This window comes from Dryobates pubescens, chromosome 12, assembly GCF_014839835.1.
Source record: "Dryobates pubescens isolate bDryPub1 chromosome 12, bDryPub1.pri, whole genome shotgun sequence".
Classification (NCBI taxonomy): domain Eukaryota; kingdom Metazoa; phylum Chordata; class Aves; order Piciformes; family Picidae; genus Dryobates; species Dryobates pubescens.
Genome location: NC_071623.1, coordinates 2,818,865 through 2,835,196, shown reverse-complemented (window position 1 = coordinate 2,835,196; position 16,332 = coordinate 2,818,865). Strand labels below are relative to the sequence as shown.

At 47.3% G+C, this 16,332-nt stretch overlaps 1 protein-coding gene across 1 annotated transcript; it reads right to left on the bottom strand.

The window, feature by feature from the left end:
* Positions 1-280: 280 nt before the first annotated feature.
* On the bottom strand, positions 281-15,224 carry GPA33 (glycoprotein A33). Its single transcript, XM_054166107.1, has 7 exons — positions 15,176-15,224; positions 9,084-9,235; positions 7,698-7,908; positions 6,788-6,946; positions 4,573-4,686; positions 2,515-2,638; positions 281-362 (listed from the first exon to the last, which is right to left on the bottom strand). The coding sequence occupies exons 1-7, from the start codon at positions 15,222-15,224 to the stop codon at positions 281-283; spliced, it is 891 nt and encodes a 296-aa protein (XP_054022082.1).
* Between the last annotated feature and the right edge of the window lie 1,108 nt (positions 15,225-16,332).

The following is a 16,332-nucleotide window of genomic DNA, read 5'->3' as shown; positions in this document are numbered from 1 at the left end:
GCTAGGAGACTGGTTATTTTGGGGCAGCTGGCTGAAACAGTGTTTCACATGCCCTTTTTCCATGTTTTAGTACTCACTGGATGTTAAGAACTTCTTTGCAGCAAGCCAAGGATATTCTCTCCCAGAACTTGAAGTCAGAGCCATTAGTTTTCCTTTTGTTGTGGGAAAAAAACCCCAATTAACCTCCCTTCTTGCAGTAAAAAAGGAGGGATTGTTATATTTTCTACAGTAGGGTCTGTGCCTTAGCAAATCCTGAAGATGGTGTTGGCCTCCTGCTTCTTCATTCATCCTCATCCTCATCCTCTGCACTCCGATTGTGTGTGCGTGTCTCCTCCTTGGGTTCATTTCTGCCTTCTTGCTCCCTAAAGCAGTGTTCAGAAGTAGAGATGTTAATTAAAATCAGATACAGCAGAAAGGGACCAGGGGGTACTGGTTGATGGTAGGCTGAACATGAGCCTGCAGTGTGCCCAGGCGGCCAAGAGGGCCAACGGCATCCTGGCCTGTATCAGGAACAGTGTGGCCAGCAGGAGCAGGGAAGTCATTGTGCCCTGTGCTCAGCACTGGTTAGGCCACACCTTGAGTCCTGTGTCCAGTTCTGGGCCCCTCAGTTTAGGAAAGATGTTGAGCTGCTGGAAGGTGTCCAGAGAAGGGCAACAAAGCTGGGGAGGGGTCTGGAGCACAGCCCTGTGAGGACTGTGGGAGCACAGCCCTGTGAGACTGAGGGAGCTGGGGTTGCTTAGCCTGGAGAAGAGGAGGAGGCTAAGAGGAGACCTTCTTGCTGTCTGCAACTACCTGAAGGGAGGTTGTAGACAGGCAGAGGTTGGTCTCTTCTCCCAGGCAACCAGCAGCAGAACAAGAGGACACAGTCTCAGGCTATGCCAGGGGAGGTTTAGGCTGGAGGTTAGGAAGAAGTTCTACACAGAGAGAGTGATTGCCCATTGGAATGGGCTGCCCGGGGAGGTCGTGGAGTCACCATCGTTGGAGGTGTTCAGGAGGAGACTGGATGGGGTGCTTGGTTGCATGGTTTAGTTGATTAGGTGGGTTGGATAATAGGTTGGATGTGATGATCTTGAAGGTCTTTTCCAACCTGGTTTATTCTGGTTTATTCTGATTTATTCTATTTTGTGTGACAATAGTTCTAGATTGCTCCAAGCTGACCAGGAAACGTAGCAAGCTGAGCTCCATCAATTAAGTCTTGCCAGCGATGGAAGAGGTCTGTGAGCTACCATGTTTCCATCATATGTATGCAGAGAATGGGTGACTGGTTTTACCTTTTCTCATCCCACTTTTCTGTCTGTGGTCCATTTTCATTATGCAAATAAACAGGAGGGGTTTATCTTGGAGTCATAATTCTGAGTACAAAGCCTCATGGTGATTTATGCTAGCAAGGATGGAAACAGCTATATGGGCTTGTGGAGAAATGAGAAACAGCCTGGGCTTTGCTTTCCAAACAGCTTGACTGACTTGGGCTTGCTATTTCAGTTCCAAGCTTTGAATGCTTGGGTTCTACCCCAGAGACCACACAGGTCAACTGACTGGACAGATGGCGGAGTCCAACGGGATGGCATTCAACAAGTCCAAGTGCCAGGTGCTGCACTTTGGCCACAGCAACCCCATGCAGAGCTACAGGCTGGGGTCAGAGTGGTTGGAGAGCTGCCAAACAGAGAGGGACCTGGGGGTATTGATTGACAGCCACCTAAACATGAGCCAGCAGTGTGCCCAGGTGGCCAAGAAGGCCAAGGGCATCCTGGCCTGTATTAGGACTAGTGTGGCCAGCAGGAGCAGGGAGGTCATTGTGCCCCTGGACTCTGCATTGGTTAGGCCACACCTTGAGTCCTGTGTCCAGTTCTGGGCCCCTCAGTTTAAGAAGGACATTGAGACACTTGAAGGTGTCCAGAGAAGGGCAACAAGGCTGGGGAGAGGCCTTGAGCACAGCCCTGTGAGGAGAGGCTGAGGGAGCTGGGGTTGTTTAGCCTGGAGAAGAGGAGGCTCAGAGGTGACCTCATTGCCCTCTACAGCACCTGAAAGGTGGTTGTAGCCAGGAAGGGGTTGGTCTCTTCTCCCAGGCAACCAGCACCAGAACAAGAGGACACAGTCTCAAGCTGTGCCAGGGGAGGTTTAGACTCGAGGTGAGGAGAAAGTTCTTCACTGAGCGAGTCGTTCGTCATTGGGATGTGCTGCCCAGGGAGGTGGTGGAGTCACCGTCCCTGGAGGTGTTCAAGAGGGGATTGGATGTGGCACTTGGTGCCATGGTCTAGTCATGAGGTCTGTGGTGACAGGTTGGACTCGATGACCCTCAAGGTCTCCTCCAACCTTAGCTATACTGTGAGACTGTGCTACTGTGTAATGCTGGCATGTTCTGTGAGAAGACAGGGGAGCCATGAGGGGAGAAGCAGAAAGGAGAACACAATGTATGCTTTCCCTGCTTCCTTTTTTCTCTTGCCCTTTCCACTGGCTGTGTTGATGCCAGAGGAAGGACATGAGCTCTTCACTTCTCTGGAGGAAGGTACTTACGTCATCTCATAGCCCTCGTCCTTGTCCTCTCTGCAGCAGCAGCAGTAGGCTACAATACCAATCACTACAATTGCAGCGACAGCTCCGCCGATGATGCCAGCGTAGAGAGCTATGTTCATGGATGCTATGCAGGAAGAAAAGAATTTGCCATTTGCAGTGAGAATGATGTTAAATGCAACCAGCACCATCACTGGACTTCAACTCCCACCACCAGATGGCAGGTTCAGACTGAGTGGAAACCACATTTATTTATAGACTTAAGCAACTGGAAATTAATTCCAGTTCTGGGGAGCTGATAAATCTACAGGAGCAATCAGTTAGTGCTCAGAATCATAGAATGCACTGGGTTAGGAAGGGACCTCTAGAGGTCTTCTAGTCTACCCCCCCACTGTGGTAAACAGGGATGTCCCCAGCTAGATCAGGTTGCTGAGAGTTCCATCTAGCCAGACCTTTCAGTGTCTTCAGGGATGGGGCCTCCACCACCTCTCTGGACAACCTCTTCCAGTGTTCCACCATCCTCACAGTAAAGAATTTCTTCCTAATAGCCAACCTAGGTCTATTATGCTTTAGTTTAAAACCATTGCCCCTTGACCAATTGCAACATCCTTTTGTAAATGGCCTTTCCAGCTTTCTTAGGGCCCCCTTCAGGTATTGGAAAGCTGCTATAAGGTCTCCCTGGAGCCTTCTCTTCTCCAGGCTGAATGACTCCAGCTCTCTCATCCTGTCTTCACAGGAGAGGTGCACTAGCCCTCTGATCATTTTTATGGCCTGCCTCTGGACCCTCTCCATCAGGGCCCCAGAGCTGGACACAAGGAGTCCCTGGATCTGAACAATTGCTGGACATCATTGATACAGTTTAGTTTCAGAATCTGGGGTCTCAGGCCTAGCTGACTCTACAGGTTTTGTCATCTGTGAACTCACTCTGTGAGCTAGTGAGTGCTCCAGTAGCATGCAAACAAATGCAGGGAATCTGTCTTAAAGGTAAGAAGTGTGGGTGTTTTTTGTTGGGTTGGGTGGTACTGATGATCTGGACAAGGATATTGAGTCCATCATCAGTAACTTTGCAGATGACACCAAGACGGGGGCAGGAGTTGATCTGTTAGAGGGCAGGAGAGCTCTGCAGAGGGACCTTGCCAGGCTGGACAGATGGGCAGAGGCCAAGGGCAGGAGACTGAACACATCCAAGTGCCAGGTTCTGCACATTGGCCACAACAACCCCATGCAGAGCTACAGGCTGGGGTCAGAGTGGCTGGAGAGCAGCCAGGCAGAGAGGGACCTGGGGGTGCTTATTGACAGTAGGCTGAACATGAGCCAGCAGTGTGCCCAGGTGGCCAAGAAGGCCAAGGGCATCCTGGCCTGGATCAGAAATAGTGTGGCCAGCAGGAGCAGGGAGGTCATTGTGCCCTGTACTCAGCACTGGTTAGGCCACACCTTGAGTCCTGTGTCCAGTTCTGGGCTCCTCAGATTAGGAAAGATGTTGAGATGCTGGAAGGTGTCCAGAGAAGGGCAACAAAGCTGGGGAGGGGTCTGGAGTACAAACCCTATGAGGAGAGGCTGAGGGAGCTGGGGTTGCTTAGCCTGGTGAAGGCTCAGGGGAGACCTTCTTGCTGTCTACAACTGCCTGAAGGGAGGCTGTAGCCAGGTGGGGGTTGGTCTCTTCTCCCAGACAACCTGTGACAGAATGAGAGGACACAATCTCAAGCTGTGCCAGGGGAACTTCAGGCTGGATATTAGGAAGAAATTCTTCCCAGAAAGAGAGATGGGCCATTGGAATGTGCTGCCCAGGGAGGTGGTGGAGTCCCCATCCCTGGAGGTGTTTAAGAAGAGCCTGGATGAGGCACTTGGTGCCATGGTTTAGTTGATCAGATGGTGCTGGGTGATAGGTTGGACTCAATGATCTCTGAGGTCTTTTCCAACCTGGTTAATTCTGTATTCTGTTTGGGGTTTTGTTTGGTTGGTTGTTTTTTTGAGCAAGCAGAGTGTTGCCTTCATGGGCACTTAGCTAGGCTGCTTGCTCTGGGACTGCTGTTGCTGTAAGCAGCCCTGCCTGCCTCTTACGCGGCACGACGCTGACTGTCATGTTGCAAAATGCTGTTCCCACGATGTTTGTTGAAGTGCAGATGTAAAAGCCAGAGGTATCTGCTGAGATGTTCTTCAGAGTTATTTGCTCCCCTGTCATGAAGCACAAATTCCAGTCAAAAAAAAAGAGAGAGAAAAAAAAAAAAGAGAAAATAATTAAAGTAGGGAAGGAAGTGGAGGCAGCAGCCCTTCAATTCCAGCCCAGGGTAGTGGGAGTGAGGAGAGATGATTAAAGGTGATGGATTGCTCTGTCTTGCTTGAGCTGCCATGCTGGCCTCTAGGTGTTAGTGTGATTTGTGGGAGGACAAACAGAAGTGTGCTGTTTTGATTACAGGGAACATGTGGTATTTGAACATTCCTTTTGGAAAGAAAATGGTTGCTGGATGGTAAAGAAGTTTGTGTGCTCAGTGAAAGCTCTTTTGCAGTGGATTTTGCTGAGCAATGCAAGATAGGCCAAACCAGCCATACAGCTTTCAGGACTGACCATCTGCTGATTTAACCTGTAAAACAACCAACAAGCCCTCCAGTCCTCCAGCTCCTAGGATTTCAGGTCTGAATTATTTAGCAGTGGGGGGAAAATAGTTTTCTAGAATGGGAGAGGCTATGCAGTCTGCAAAAATAAATGAAGGAAAAGAAATCCAGTGACATGGCATAGCTATGGTGCTGCTGTTTTCTGTCCACCATAACAGAGCTCAGAACCACGTGCTGGAGCTTAGCTCTGTCTGCTCAAGCAGTCAGGTTTTGTTTGGTATGTCTCTAGCTGGCATTTTTATGTGTAGCCCATGCTTTTTTGCTTGTGACCTACTGACACAGGTGCAGACTCCTGCTCTAACAGCAAAAGCAAATTTTCAGTGACTTCCCTGTTTTATTTTCTCTGTGATCTCACTTCTTTCCAGCTCACGCATAGGGCTGGGATTCTCGTTGGTCTCTGGTGGCACCTAGTGCTAGATAGTGGGATGTTTATACCTTTCAGAATGGCAGTCTATAGTCAGACTGTAAAACCTCCTATATTAAATAAAGAATTAAAGACTGGCAAGTAAAATTGGCAAAAATGTAGATCAGATGCCACCAGTTTTGGAGTGTCTCCTAAGGGCATTCTGCACACACTGCAGCACTGAGGCTTGCTTAGTACGTGTACCTAGCGCAGCAAGACGTTGCTTGTGTCAGTAGCAGGCTGTCCAGCCAGCCTGGAGCAGAAGGGGACAGCCATCCCACTGCTTGAACATTAGTGTTCTGGCGAAAACAGAATCGAGGTGAAAATGGATCAGAAGAGGCTCCCGTCCGAGGGAAGAACACGAAGACAGCAGCTGTAAGATGACAACTCTGGTAGGTTCAGGCTGTGTGTGGTACGTTGGCACCACTTAGTGGCCAGAATAAGGTTTGTGTCCCTGGTGGTGGTTTGTTGTCTGCATGATCTGTGCAGAAACAGGTTAGTGAGTGTCGAATGCCCCATCAAGTCTGAGTGTACTTCGTTTACCTCTGTAGCGCTGCTACAGTAAGTTAAACCAGGCAGGGTAAGTTCAGACACTCAAGTTCAGACACTCAGTGTTTCTGGGGCAGAACTTACCAGGAAGAAAAAAAGATTTTTAAAGGGGTAAATCTGAGTCCTCTGTCACTGCTACACTTCAAAGACTATTACATCTCATTTCTGTGTGAATAGTTCTGCCATAGATCTTCTCATGGAATTTCAGTTCCTTTTCTAGGCTCTGACTTAAAATGAAAGCAAATAAAATGCTGGGGCCTATGTGGCATAAGCCTCTCTGTAAGTGTTTCTCATACCACTTTCCTCTAGGTGAGGAGTCATCTCTGGAAGGAAAGCAGTGTCCAGAGCCAACTTTGCTTTGTCTTCACCCCAGAATGCAACCTGGTCAGTGTCAAGCAAGCTGGGATACAGGAACACACCAGGTAGAAAATTCTGTGTTACTCCTCATGTTATGCCCTGCTTCCACCCAGAAATTGAGAAGTAATTACTTCTGGTTTCTTCCAGAGTGAGACAGCTTTCCTGCCAGCTGAGACTGAAGTGAAAATCTTACTGATCATTGTCAGTCTTTCCCTGCGAAGTTACTTGTGAGAGTACTGGTCAGAGAATTTCCTAGCCAAAGTCTTGAGTGTGTTTGTGTATTTGTAGTTAAAAATATTTCCAGCCCTGATGTACAGAGAGCTCAAAGACTTGATGTTTTTGAAGGTCCTCTACCTTCTGTTGTTTGCAGCGCACGGGGCTCATTCCGAACGTTGAAGCTTTGCCAGGTGTATCTGGGCTTTGGGGAGCCCTCGTGAGAAATGCAGGTCAGGTTGATTGTCTGTCCATATTCTGCTGTCCCCAGAATCTTGCATTCTGGCTTGGATGGTGCAACTGAAGGAAGGGAAATGGAAGAAATTCCATAATCAGAAGCAGTGTTATGTTTCAACCCATCCTGTGCACCTTTGGGTTTTGTTCTTGCTAAACAGAGGCTGGTCTTGCCCCTGTCACCATCTTCTCAAAGGAAGTGGAGTGAACTTGTCTCTAACTGATTTCTCGCCTCTTGGCACTGGTCTGCCAAAAAGGAACTGTAAGATACTTTCTGGGATATGTCTGATAGCATTGGGTATCCTTTGATACTGGTGAGTGACAAGACACAAGGCTGGAGGTGAGGAGGAAGTTCTTCACCGTGAGAGTGGGGAAGCCCTGGAATGGGTTGTCCAGGGAGGTGGTTGAGGCCCTGTCCCTGGAGGTGTTTAAGAGCAGGCTGGACGAGGCTGTGGCCAGCCTGATGTAGTGTGGGGTGTCCCTGCCCATGGCAGGGGGGTTGGAACTAGATGATCCTTGTGGTCCCTTCCAACCCTGATTGATACTATGATACTATGAAAGCCCAGCAATGAAGCAAGAGTTACTAGGAAAGTGGACTGTATGACTCTTAGAGACTGTTTTCTACAGTCAGGTACCAAAGGAAGTTGGGTGTCTAAGCCTTCCAGCCTCCTTCCATAGCAGCAGGAGAAGACCAAAGATGGAACTGTGGATGATGACTTCCTGGGAAAGTATTTATGAGAAAACTGATTACCTATAGCAATTTGGATATCAGAGGTAGGGACACTAATGGATCTGGTGTTTCCTTTATCATGCTTACCAAGGACCACAAGAGTCAAGGTTGCAGCCTGCCTGGGAGGATCATCCTTTAGCCGAACGCTGCATACATACGTGCCATTGTCCTCCATGGTCACTGCAGTGATGGTGATGCTGACGTTCCCTTCGGTTATGTCACCAGTGAACTGTATGCGGTTTTCATAGCCCTCGCCATACTGCACAGTGCCATCGAAATACCTAGTGACAGCATCAATCTGAGAGAGAGGGAGGGAAAACAGTCAGGCAGGTTCTTCTCTGTGAGTCTAGCTTGATGGATTAGCCCACTCATATGAGCAGCTTGGAAAAGAGGGCCTGAAACTGCCCCATTTTGCCAAAAACCCAAGAAGGATGTAGCTGTTCAAAAGGGTCTGGGCTTCTGCCTGCAATCCCCTTCTGCAACCTTACATGAAGTCAGAGACAACTGCTTTCTTTTGCTAGGGCTTGTTCAACTTCCTTATCCATGGCAGGAAACTGTGGCACTTGTCTGAGATCTGTATGTCTATCAGATTCCCTTTTGATTACACAAACTCCCTTGCTTTCTTCTGGCCAGGAAGTTACTGCAAGATGATCTCGAAAGCTGCTTCTCCTCTCATTAATTCCCAAAAACTCAAGTGGCACTTTAGAGGTCCCTGCCTTCAAATACTCCATATGGATGCAGGGGACCTGAAAAAAACCTCTCCAGGTAACTGTTATAATAAATGAAAAGCTTTTAATATAGTATCAAAGATATATCTCTATCTGAAATATGTATGTATAATATGTTTTCCAAATACATAGAATACATAGAATAAACCAGGCTGGAAGAGACCTTCAAGATCATCGCGTCCAACCCATCAACCAATCCAACACCTAAACAACTAACCCATGGCACCAAGCACCCCATCAAGCCTTCTCCTGAACACCTCCAATGATGGTGACTCCACCACCTCCCCAGGCAGCCCATTCCAATGGGCAATCACTCTCGCTGTGTAGAACTTCCTAACATCCAGCCTGAACCTCCCCTGGTGCTGCCTGAGACTGTGTCCTCTTGTCCTGGTACTGTCTGCCTGGGAGAAAGTCTCTGAGCATGTCACATAATTTAATGGATGTATGTGGAGTGTGCATAGAGAATATGGCAACCAGCACCAGAACAAGAGGACACAGTCTCAAGCTGTGCCAGGGGAAGTTTAGGCTGGAGGTGAGGAGAAAGTTCTTCCTGGCAAGAGTAATTGGCCATTGGGATGTGCTGCCCAGGGAGGTGGTGGAGTCCCCATCCCTGGAGGTGTGCAAAAAAGGGTTGGACGTGGCACTTGGAGCCATGGTTCAGTTGTTGGGCGATGATCTCTGAGTTTTTTTCCAACCTTATGATTCTGTTCTATTCCTCTATGCTTCTCTATGCAACTTGACGTACCGGACTGTTAGTTTTCCTCCAGACAACAAAGTCTCCTGAGTGAACTTGTTTCTGTGTTTTAAAAAGACACTGGAGAGTAACGTTGTTCCCTCGGGCCACCTTCATGTCCTTGGCAGGTGTTTCCACAGTGAGGCCATGAGCAGTCGCCAGAACTAGGGAGAGAATAAATGTTACAGTCAGCACAATTAATGACATCCTGATGCCACATTTTGTCTCTTTGGCTTTCTTACAAGCCACAACAACTCCACAGCCCCTCTGTCCTTCATGCCAAACAGAGAGGGACCTGGGGGTGCTGATTGACAGCTGCCTAAACATGAGCCAGCAGTGTGCCCAGGTGGCCAAGAAGGCCAATGGCATCCTGGCCTGTATCAGGAATAGTATGGCCAGCAGGAGCAGGGAAGTCATTGTGCCCTGTGCTCTGCACTGGTTAGGCCACACCTTGAGTCCTGTGTCCAGTTCTGGGCCTCTCAGTTTAGGAAGGACATTGAGAGACTTGAAGGTGTCCAGAGAAGGGCAACAAGGCTGGGGAGAGGCCTTGAGCACAGCCCTATGAGGAGAAGCTGAGGGAGCTGGGGTTGTTTAGCCTGGAGAAGAGGAGGCTCAGGAGAGACCTTCTTGCTCTCTACAACTACCTGAAGGGTGGTTGTAGCCAGGAAGGGGTTGGTCTCTTCTCCCAGGCAACCAGCACCAGAACAAGGGGACACAGTCTTAAGCTGCGCCAGGGGAAGTTTAGGCTGGAGGTGAGGAGAAAGTTCTTCATTGAGAGAGTTGTTCACCATTGGAATGTGCTGCAGAGGGTGGTGGTGGAGTCACCGTCCCTGGGTGTTCAAGAGGGGACTGGACATGGCACTTAGTGCCATGGTTTAGTCATGAGGTCTGTGGTGACAGGTTGGACTGGATGATCTTTGAGGTCTCTTCCAACCTTGGTGATTCTGTGATTCTGTGACATTCCCCAGTGAGCAAGAGGTGATATATGCTGTGGCTGATTGACAGTCAGAAGCTGCTGCACAGGCTGGTTGAAAGCTAGACTCTGCTTTCCTGTACTTGCTTTCCTCTTCTTTACCTGGACATATATGTCTATGGAGTCGTTCACCATTGGAATGTGCTGCCCAGGGAGGTGGTGGAGTCACCATCACTGGAAGTGTTTAAGAAGAGCCTGAATGAGGCACTTGGTGCCAAGGTTTAGTTGATTAGATGGTGTTGAGTGATAGGTTGGACTTGATGATCTGGTCTATTCTATTCTATTCTATTCTATTCTATTCTATTCTATTCTATTCTATTCTATTCTATTCTATTCTATTCTATTCTATTCTAGAACCTGCTTTATTCTGTATTTAGACTAGACTAGACTAGACTAGAATTAACCAGGTTGGAAAAGACCTTTGAGATCATTGAGTCCAAGCTATCACTCATCACCATCTAATCAACTAAACTAAATGTGTAGAGGGAGGCAGATAAACAGACAATACAAGTGTGTCAGCAGTCCTAAGGATTCAGGCTAAACTAACAAATTGATGTTGTCAAATTTCAGCTATGGGGAAAACTGTCAAATAACTTGCCTTAATCCAAGCCCATACAGAAGTCACATTCTGTGATAGGTTAGTCAAAGCTTTTTCATGTAATGACCTGAATAAAAGAACAGCCTAGAAAAGCAAAGAGACCTTGAAAAAGTCAAGAGATGAATAGCTATTATGCTGGTGAGGGGTTTGGAGGGCGTGTTGTGCAAGGAGTGGCTGAGGGAACTGAGGTTGTTTAGTCTGGAGAAGAGAAGGCTAAAGGGAGATCTTATTGCTCTCTACAACTACCTGAAAGGAGGTCGTAGTGAGGCTGGTGTTGGTCTCTTCTCCCAAGTAACTAGTGACAGAGTGAGAGGAAGTGGGTTTAAGTTGTGCCAGGGGAAATTTAGACTGGTCATTAGGGAAAATTTCTAAACTGAAAGAGTGGTGAGGCATTGGAACAGACTGGAACAGGGGGCCAGGGGGTCGGTCACTACTCCCAGGCAACCAGTGACAGAACAAGAGGATACAGTCTCAAGCTGTGCCAGGAGAGTTGAGGCTGGATGTGAGGAAGAAGTTCTTCACAGAAAGAGAGATTGGCCTTTGGAATGTGCTGCCCAGGGAGGTGGTGGAGTCACCATCCCTGGAGGTGTTTCTTGTACGCTGTATTCCGTTTGACTTGATGCTAAATTCATCATTCTTGAGCATTAGCTGGTGGCAAGTCTTAGTTATTCTCAGAACTGGGCTGGGGGTCTGCCTCTGCCCCGTCATAGATGACCTTCATGCCTGTAGCAACCTATGTTTGAAAACACCTGCTTTATCCTTACAGTTTGTGTGTTGTTATGAGTTTGGGTTTTTATGGCACCAAACTGAGTAATTTGCAAAAAAAATATCTAAGTCTGAAACCTATTTGAGAGAGTACAGGGAGGAAGGAAAGGGAGTGCTGCTCAGAGGCGCTTCCATGGCACAGCAAAATGAGGTGTGGTAAGGAAAAAGGTGGAGGAGGGCACAGTTTGTGTGGTGCTGAGGGTTTGCTTCTGGAAGAAGCAGGCCGAGTTAGTGTTCTGGGGAGGATTTGACTGAAAAGTTGCTGCCTAGCAAGCTTTGAGTCCTCATTCTGCCCTTATCTCTGGCCAATTTAGATGCACAAGGAAGTGTAATACGTAAGGGAGAGAGCAAAGTATGTCTAGATTCCACCTTGAGTGGCAGGCTGGCTGTGAATACATGCTGGTTTAGGCAAGCATTAGGTCAGTAAGAGGAAACTATTGGCAAATGGAGCACTAGCAGATCTTTGACTATCAGCTGTGAACAATAGCATCCCTTACAAAATAGTAGCATAGGGACCCAAGAGGCTTTGTTGTCACTGTGCTAGGAATCTGCTGGTAGCAGCTTAGGAACTTGCACAGGATAATAGAGCATGGTGATCTGCTCTGCCTTGGGAGAGGCAAAAGCTCCTGTAAGAGGTTCCTGGATCCAGCCTGTTCTCCACAGCAAATGGTGCAAGTCTTTTCTCAAAAGGGCCTCTTAGGCCCTTCTCTTAGGGACTAATTCATAGAATCATTTTGATTGGGAAAGACCTTTAAGATCATCAAGTCTAACCATTATCTAAGTCATGGCTAAACCCTTAGCAGCACATCTGTGTATCTTTTAAACATCTCACAGGGATGGTGATTCAACCATCTTCCAGGGAAGCCTATTAGCCTATTCCAGTGTTTCATAATCCTTTCAGTGAGTATGTTCCTTCTAGTATCCAACCTAAACCTCCCCTGGTGCAATGTGACGCCGTTTCCTCTTGTCCTGTCACTTTTTATTGGGGAGAAGAGACCAGTTCCCACCTTGCTACAACCTCATTTCTAGCTGTAGATAGTAGTGAGGTCTCCCCTCAGTCTCCTTTTCTGCAGGCTAAACAAACCCAGTTCCCTCAGCTGCTCCTCGTAAGACTTGCTCTCCAGACCCTTTACTGTCTTCATTGCCCTTCTCTGGACCCATTCCAGGACCTCAATGTCTTTCATGTAGTGAGGGACTCAAAACTGAACACAGTGCTCAAGGTGTGGCCTCACCAGTGCTGAGTACAGGGGAACAATCACCTCTCTATTCTAGTTCAGCAGTTGCTGGAAGCTATAATGAGGAATCCAGCAGGGCAATGTTTCTATCGTAGTTTAATTGCAGCCACTCCCAGCTCCTTCCCTGCTCTGGAGCACCCAGTGCAAGGGCCATGTTTGCACAGCCCCATGAGTCTCTCTGTGTTTTCCATTGTGTCCTCTGCATGAGGAGCACTTATGGAAGCTTTCCCATTGCCTGTTGTGACTGGATAGAGATACTTTCCTGCATTTAGGTGAAAATCATCACCATCTGTACAAGGAGATGGAGAAAGAAACGTTTCCTGTCACTCAGAAACTGGTTCCATCATGCCATGGTTCACTGATGGGTCATTAACTCTGCCCTGAGTCAGACATGGGGCTGCCCAACCCTAAGGCTTCCCCTCAGAAGTGTCTTTCCTTCTTCCACTTGCATGACTTGGCTCCTACAATAAATCAGATCATGTTTTGTCTTCCAAACAGGGAATGGCTGAACCAAACACCACGTACAAGGGCCACAGCCTATGGCAAACAAGACTGCTTAATAATCTGTTGCTGTCACCCCAGTGGCCAAATTCCTTTGTTTTTCACCCACACATCTCTTTCTGTCTCCCGCTTCTCCCTTGTCAAAGCTCCTTCTGGCCGTTGAGGAAGCTGCACAGTTTCATTGTGAGCTGCCATGTACTCATGCTGATTCCTCCTTCCTTCTTCTCACCACAAGTCACTTCTTTGCAAAGTCACCAACAGCCAGCTAGACACAATCAGCATGTCTAAAAATTGAGGTTTATTCATCAGGGTTTTTTTTTTTTCCTGAGAGAAAACAGAATCTATTCAAAGTATGACTGAAGGGAAGGCAGGGACAATGCTGAAAGAACTTCAGAAAAGGAGAGAGGGTAAATGGCCAATATAGCCCTAGAGGGATGGCATCACCTAGATGTAAGCCTTAGAATGACTTTTTGTGTGTGTTTTATCAATGAGTATGTTTATCACATTTTAAGACACTGAGAAAGGTTTTCTCTCCCTCTGCTCAACTTAAACATTGGTACTTGTACAAAGCAAGAGGAAAATCAAACTGGCATGTCTGCTTCCACTTCCCTTACTAAGTGATACTCAAACCAGAATGAAGGGCACTTAACAGAGCTGGAAACTATTAGAGGAAAAAAAATAAAGATGTTATGATCAAGCAAAATTATTATTACTGATTTGTCTTGGCAGATTTGGCTGGTGAGAAGAGTAGAAAAAGTGGAGATGTTTTATTTCTCTTCTACAAGGAAATGCTCTGACTTTGAGTCCCTCAATACTTTGCCTCAGAATTTAGCTGAAATTTAACTCCCAAATGAGAGAGGGGAAATCTCTTCAATGTGAAATTTGCAGCAAAAGCAAATTCTCTGCTTGATGCAGAATGATTGTTTGGGGCTTTTCCTTCAGCAAGAAGTTCATGTAACTGCAGTGAAAAGCTGCACAGCAGGAGCAGTCTGTGCCAGGATCCTCGTGCAGCTCATTCTGGTATCCCAACACTGCACTGCTATGTGCTGTGCAGGTTCTCCAGTTTGGTGCAGTGCAGGAGCCTACTACACCTTCTCCAGAAGTTTGTCAGAGGCCAATATTTTTGCACAGAATTCTTGCCATCTTAGTCCTGCCCAAGCAGGCAAGAATAGCTTCACCAACCATACATGTTTCTGCTCTGAAAAGCTTCCCATCTATACTTTGTAGAGCCTGAGCGGTGAGAAGAATGACAAAGGAGAATGACCAGCAATGGAATTACACAATTGAGATCGTGATGATCAAATCACCACCCAAGGCACTTTTGTTGCACATGGAGCACATCCACTTTTTCTAATGACATTAAACTTTGTCAGGTTCCTTGTTGTGGGTCTTACTGTTTGAAGTCAGGCTCTCAGGATTTTTGGTAAAAACCCCAAGCAATTTGCATGTGCATAGCTTGCTTTGAAGCCTGGAAGCAGCTGCAGGAGCCAATATTGGTAAGAGAAGACAAGAGAGTTCCAAAAGTAGTGGAACTAAGACTGCAGGGTCTGCAAGGCAGGATGAGAAAGGGGAAGTCTATGATGAAGACCAAGGGCAAGCTGGCTGATTTCTAAGTGTTAGTTGTGCATCCTCTTGATGTGATGATACAGAGAGATCACAAGTTATATTGGAGTACACAGAAACAGCAGCATTTAAACTTAACTCTACATGCGGGTTTAGATAGAAACGAATAAACCCAAAGCACTTTCTCACTTCAGCCAAGGAATTGCCTTCTTCAGCCATGAATGTTGTGCTTCACAGAAGCCAGTAAGATTGTTTTTAACAAATGTTTTCCAACCTCCTGTTCCTAACTCTGCCTTTAGGAGATGCCCATGAGCCTGGACATTCAGCACAGAGATGAGAAACGCGCTTGACTGATCACAAACATGAAAGAACTTCGACTAAACAAAACAGAAACAAGCAAACTCCGCTGCTATACTCAGACTTTGCAATGTTGTTTCCTCCTTGAGGACATAAGCAAATTAGTACTCACTTGCACTGAAAATGAATGGCCAAAGCCTTTTAATTGCCATCCTCCTCATCTCTCCTTTGTTTCACCTCAGGGTGCTCTTCCTTGGCTAGGCAAGCAATTAGCTTTAGCTGTAGGGCTGCTTCACAGTAGCATTGCAGGTTCAGTTCCTCAGTGCTTCTTCCCCAGTCTGCCACTCCTCTCCCAGCCACAAGGAAAAGCCAGATCACCAGTAGGCTTTGACATCTGTTAGTGCTCTCTGACCCAGTTCACAACTCCTTCCTTAATTGTGAACTTTATTCCCCAATTAAACTGCCTTTCCCAGTTTCTCCTAGCACACAGGTATGCACAGCAAGAGGAGAAGCAAACTGAAGGGTGTGGTGACTGGGAGTGTGCAACAACCAAAGACATGCCTGTGCTGACGTTTATAACTAGGGGAGGATAAGCCTCAGTCATCTTCACTACTTATGAAGGGAGCCCATAGCCCATACCAAAACGTACTGAAATGTTTCACAATGAAGGCATCTGCCTGCATCCATGTTTTAAGGAACCTAGGTGCCTGACTCCACTTACTTTAAATGCCTGTAAGAAGGGGAGACCTTATTGCCGTCTACAGCTACCTGGAGGGAGGTTGTAGCCAGGTGGGGGTTGGTCTCTTCTCCCAGGCAACCAGCACCAGAACAAGAGGACACAGTCTCAAGCTGTGCCCAGGGAGGTTTAGGCTGGATATCAGGAAGATGTTCTTCCCAGAAAGAGAGGCTGGCCATTGGAATGTGCTGCCCAGGGAGGTGGTGGAGTCCCCATCCCTGGCAGTGTTTAAGAAGAGCCTGGATGAGGCACTTGGTGCCATGGTTTAGTTGATTAGATGGCGCTGGGTGATAGGTTGGACTTGATGATCTCGAAGGTCTTTTCCAACCTGGTTAATTCTGTATTCTGTATTTCTGAAGACTCATGGATTATCTAAATGTGAGATGCATCTCAGCCAGGTTCTTATGCCCAGAGGCCTGTTGTTTCTGCTGTCCCAGTATGTGGCTTGCACAAGTGCTGTAGGTACCAAAGGTCTATTTCCACTGAAAAGGCTGCGAGATAAACTGATCAGTGGCTTGTAGCATGCTAGCTACATCTCTATTGACATGTGCACAATCAAAGTCCAACCCTACTCATGTATGCTGGATGGGCAC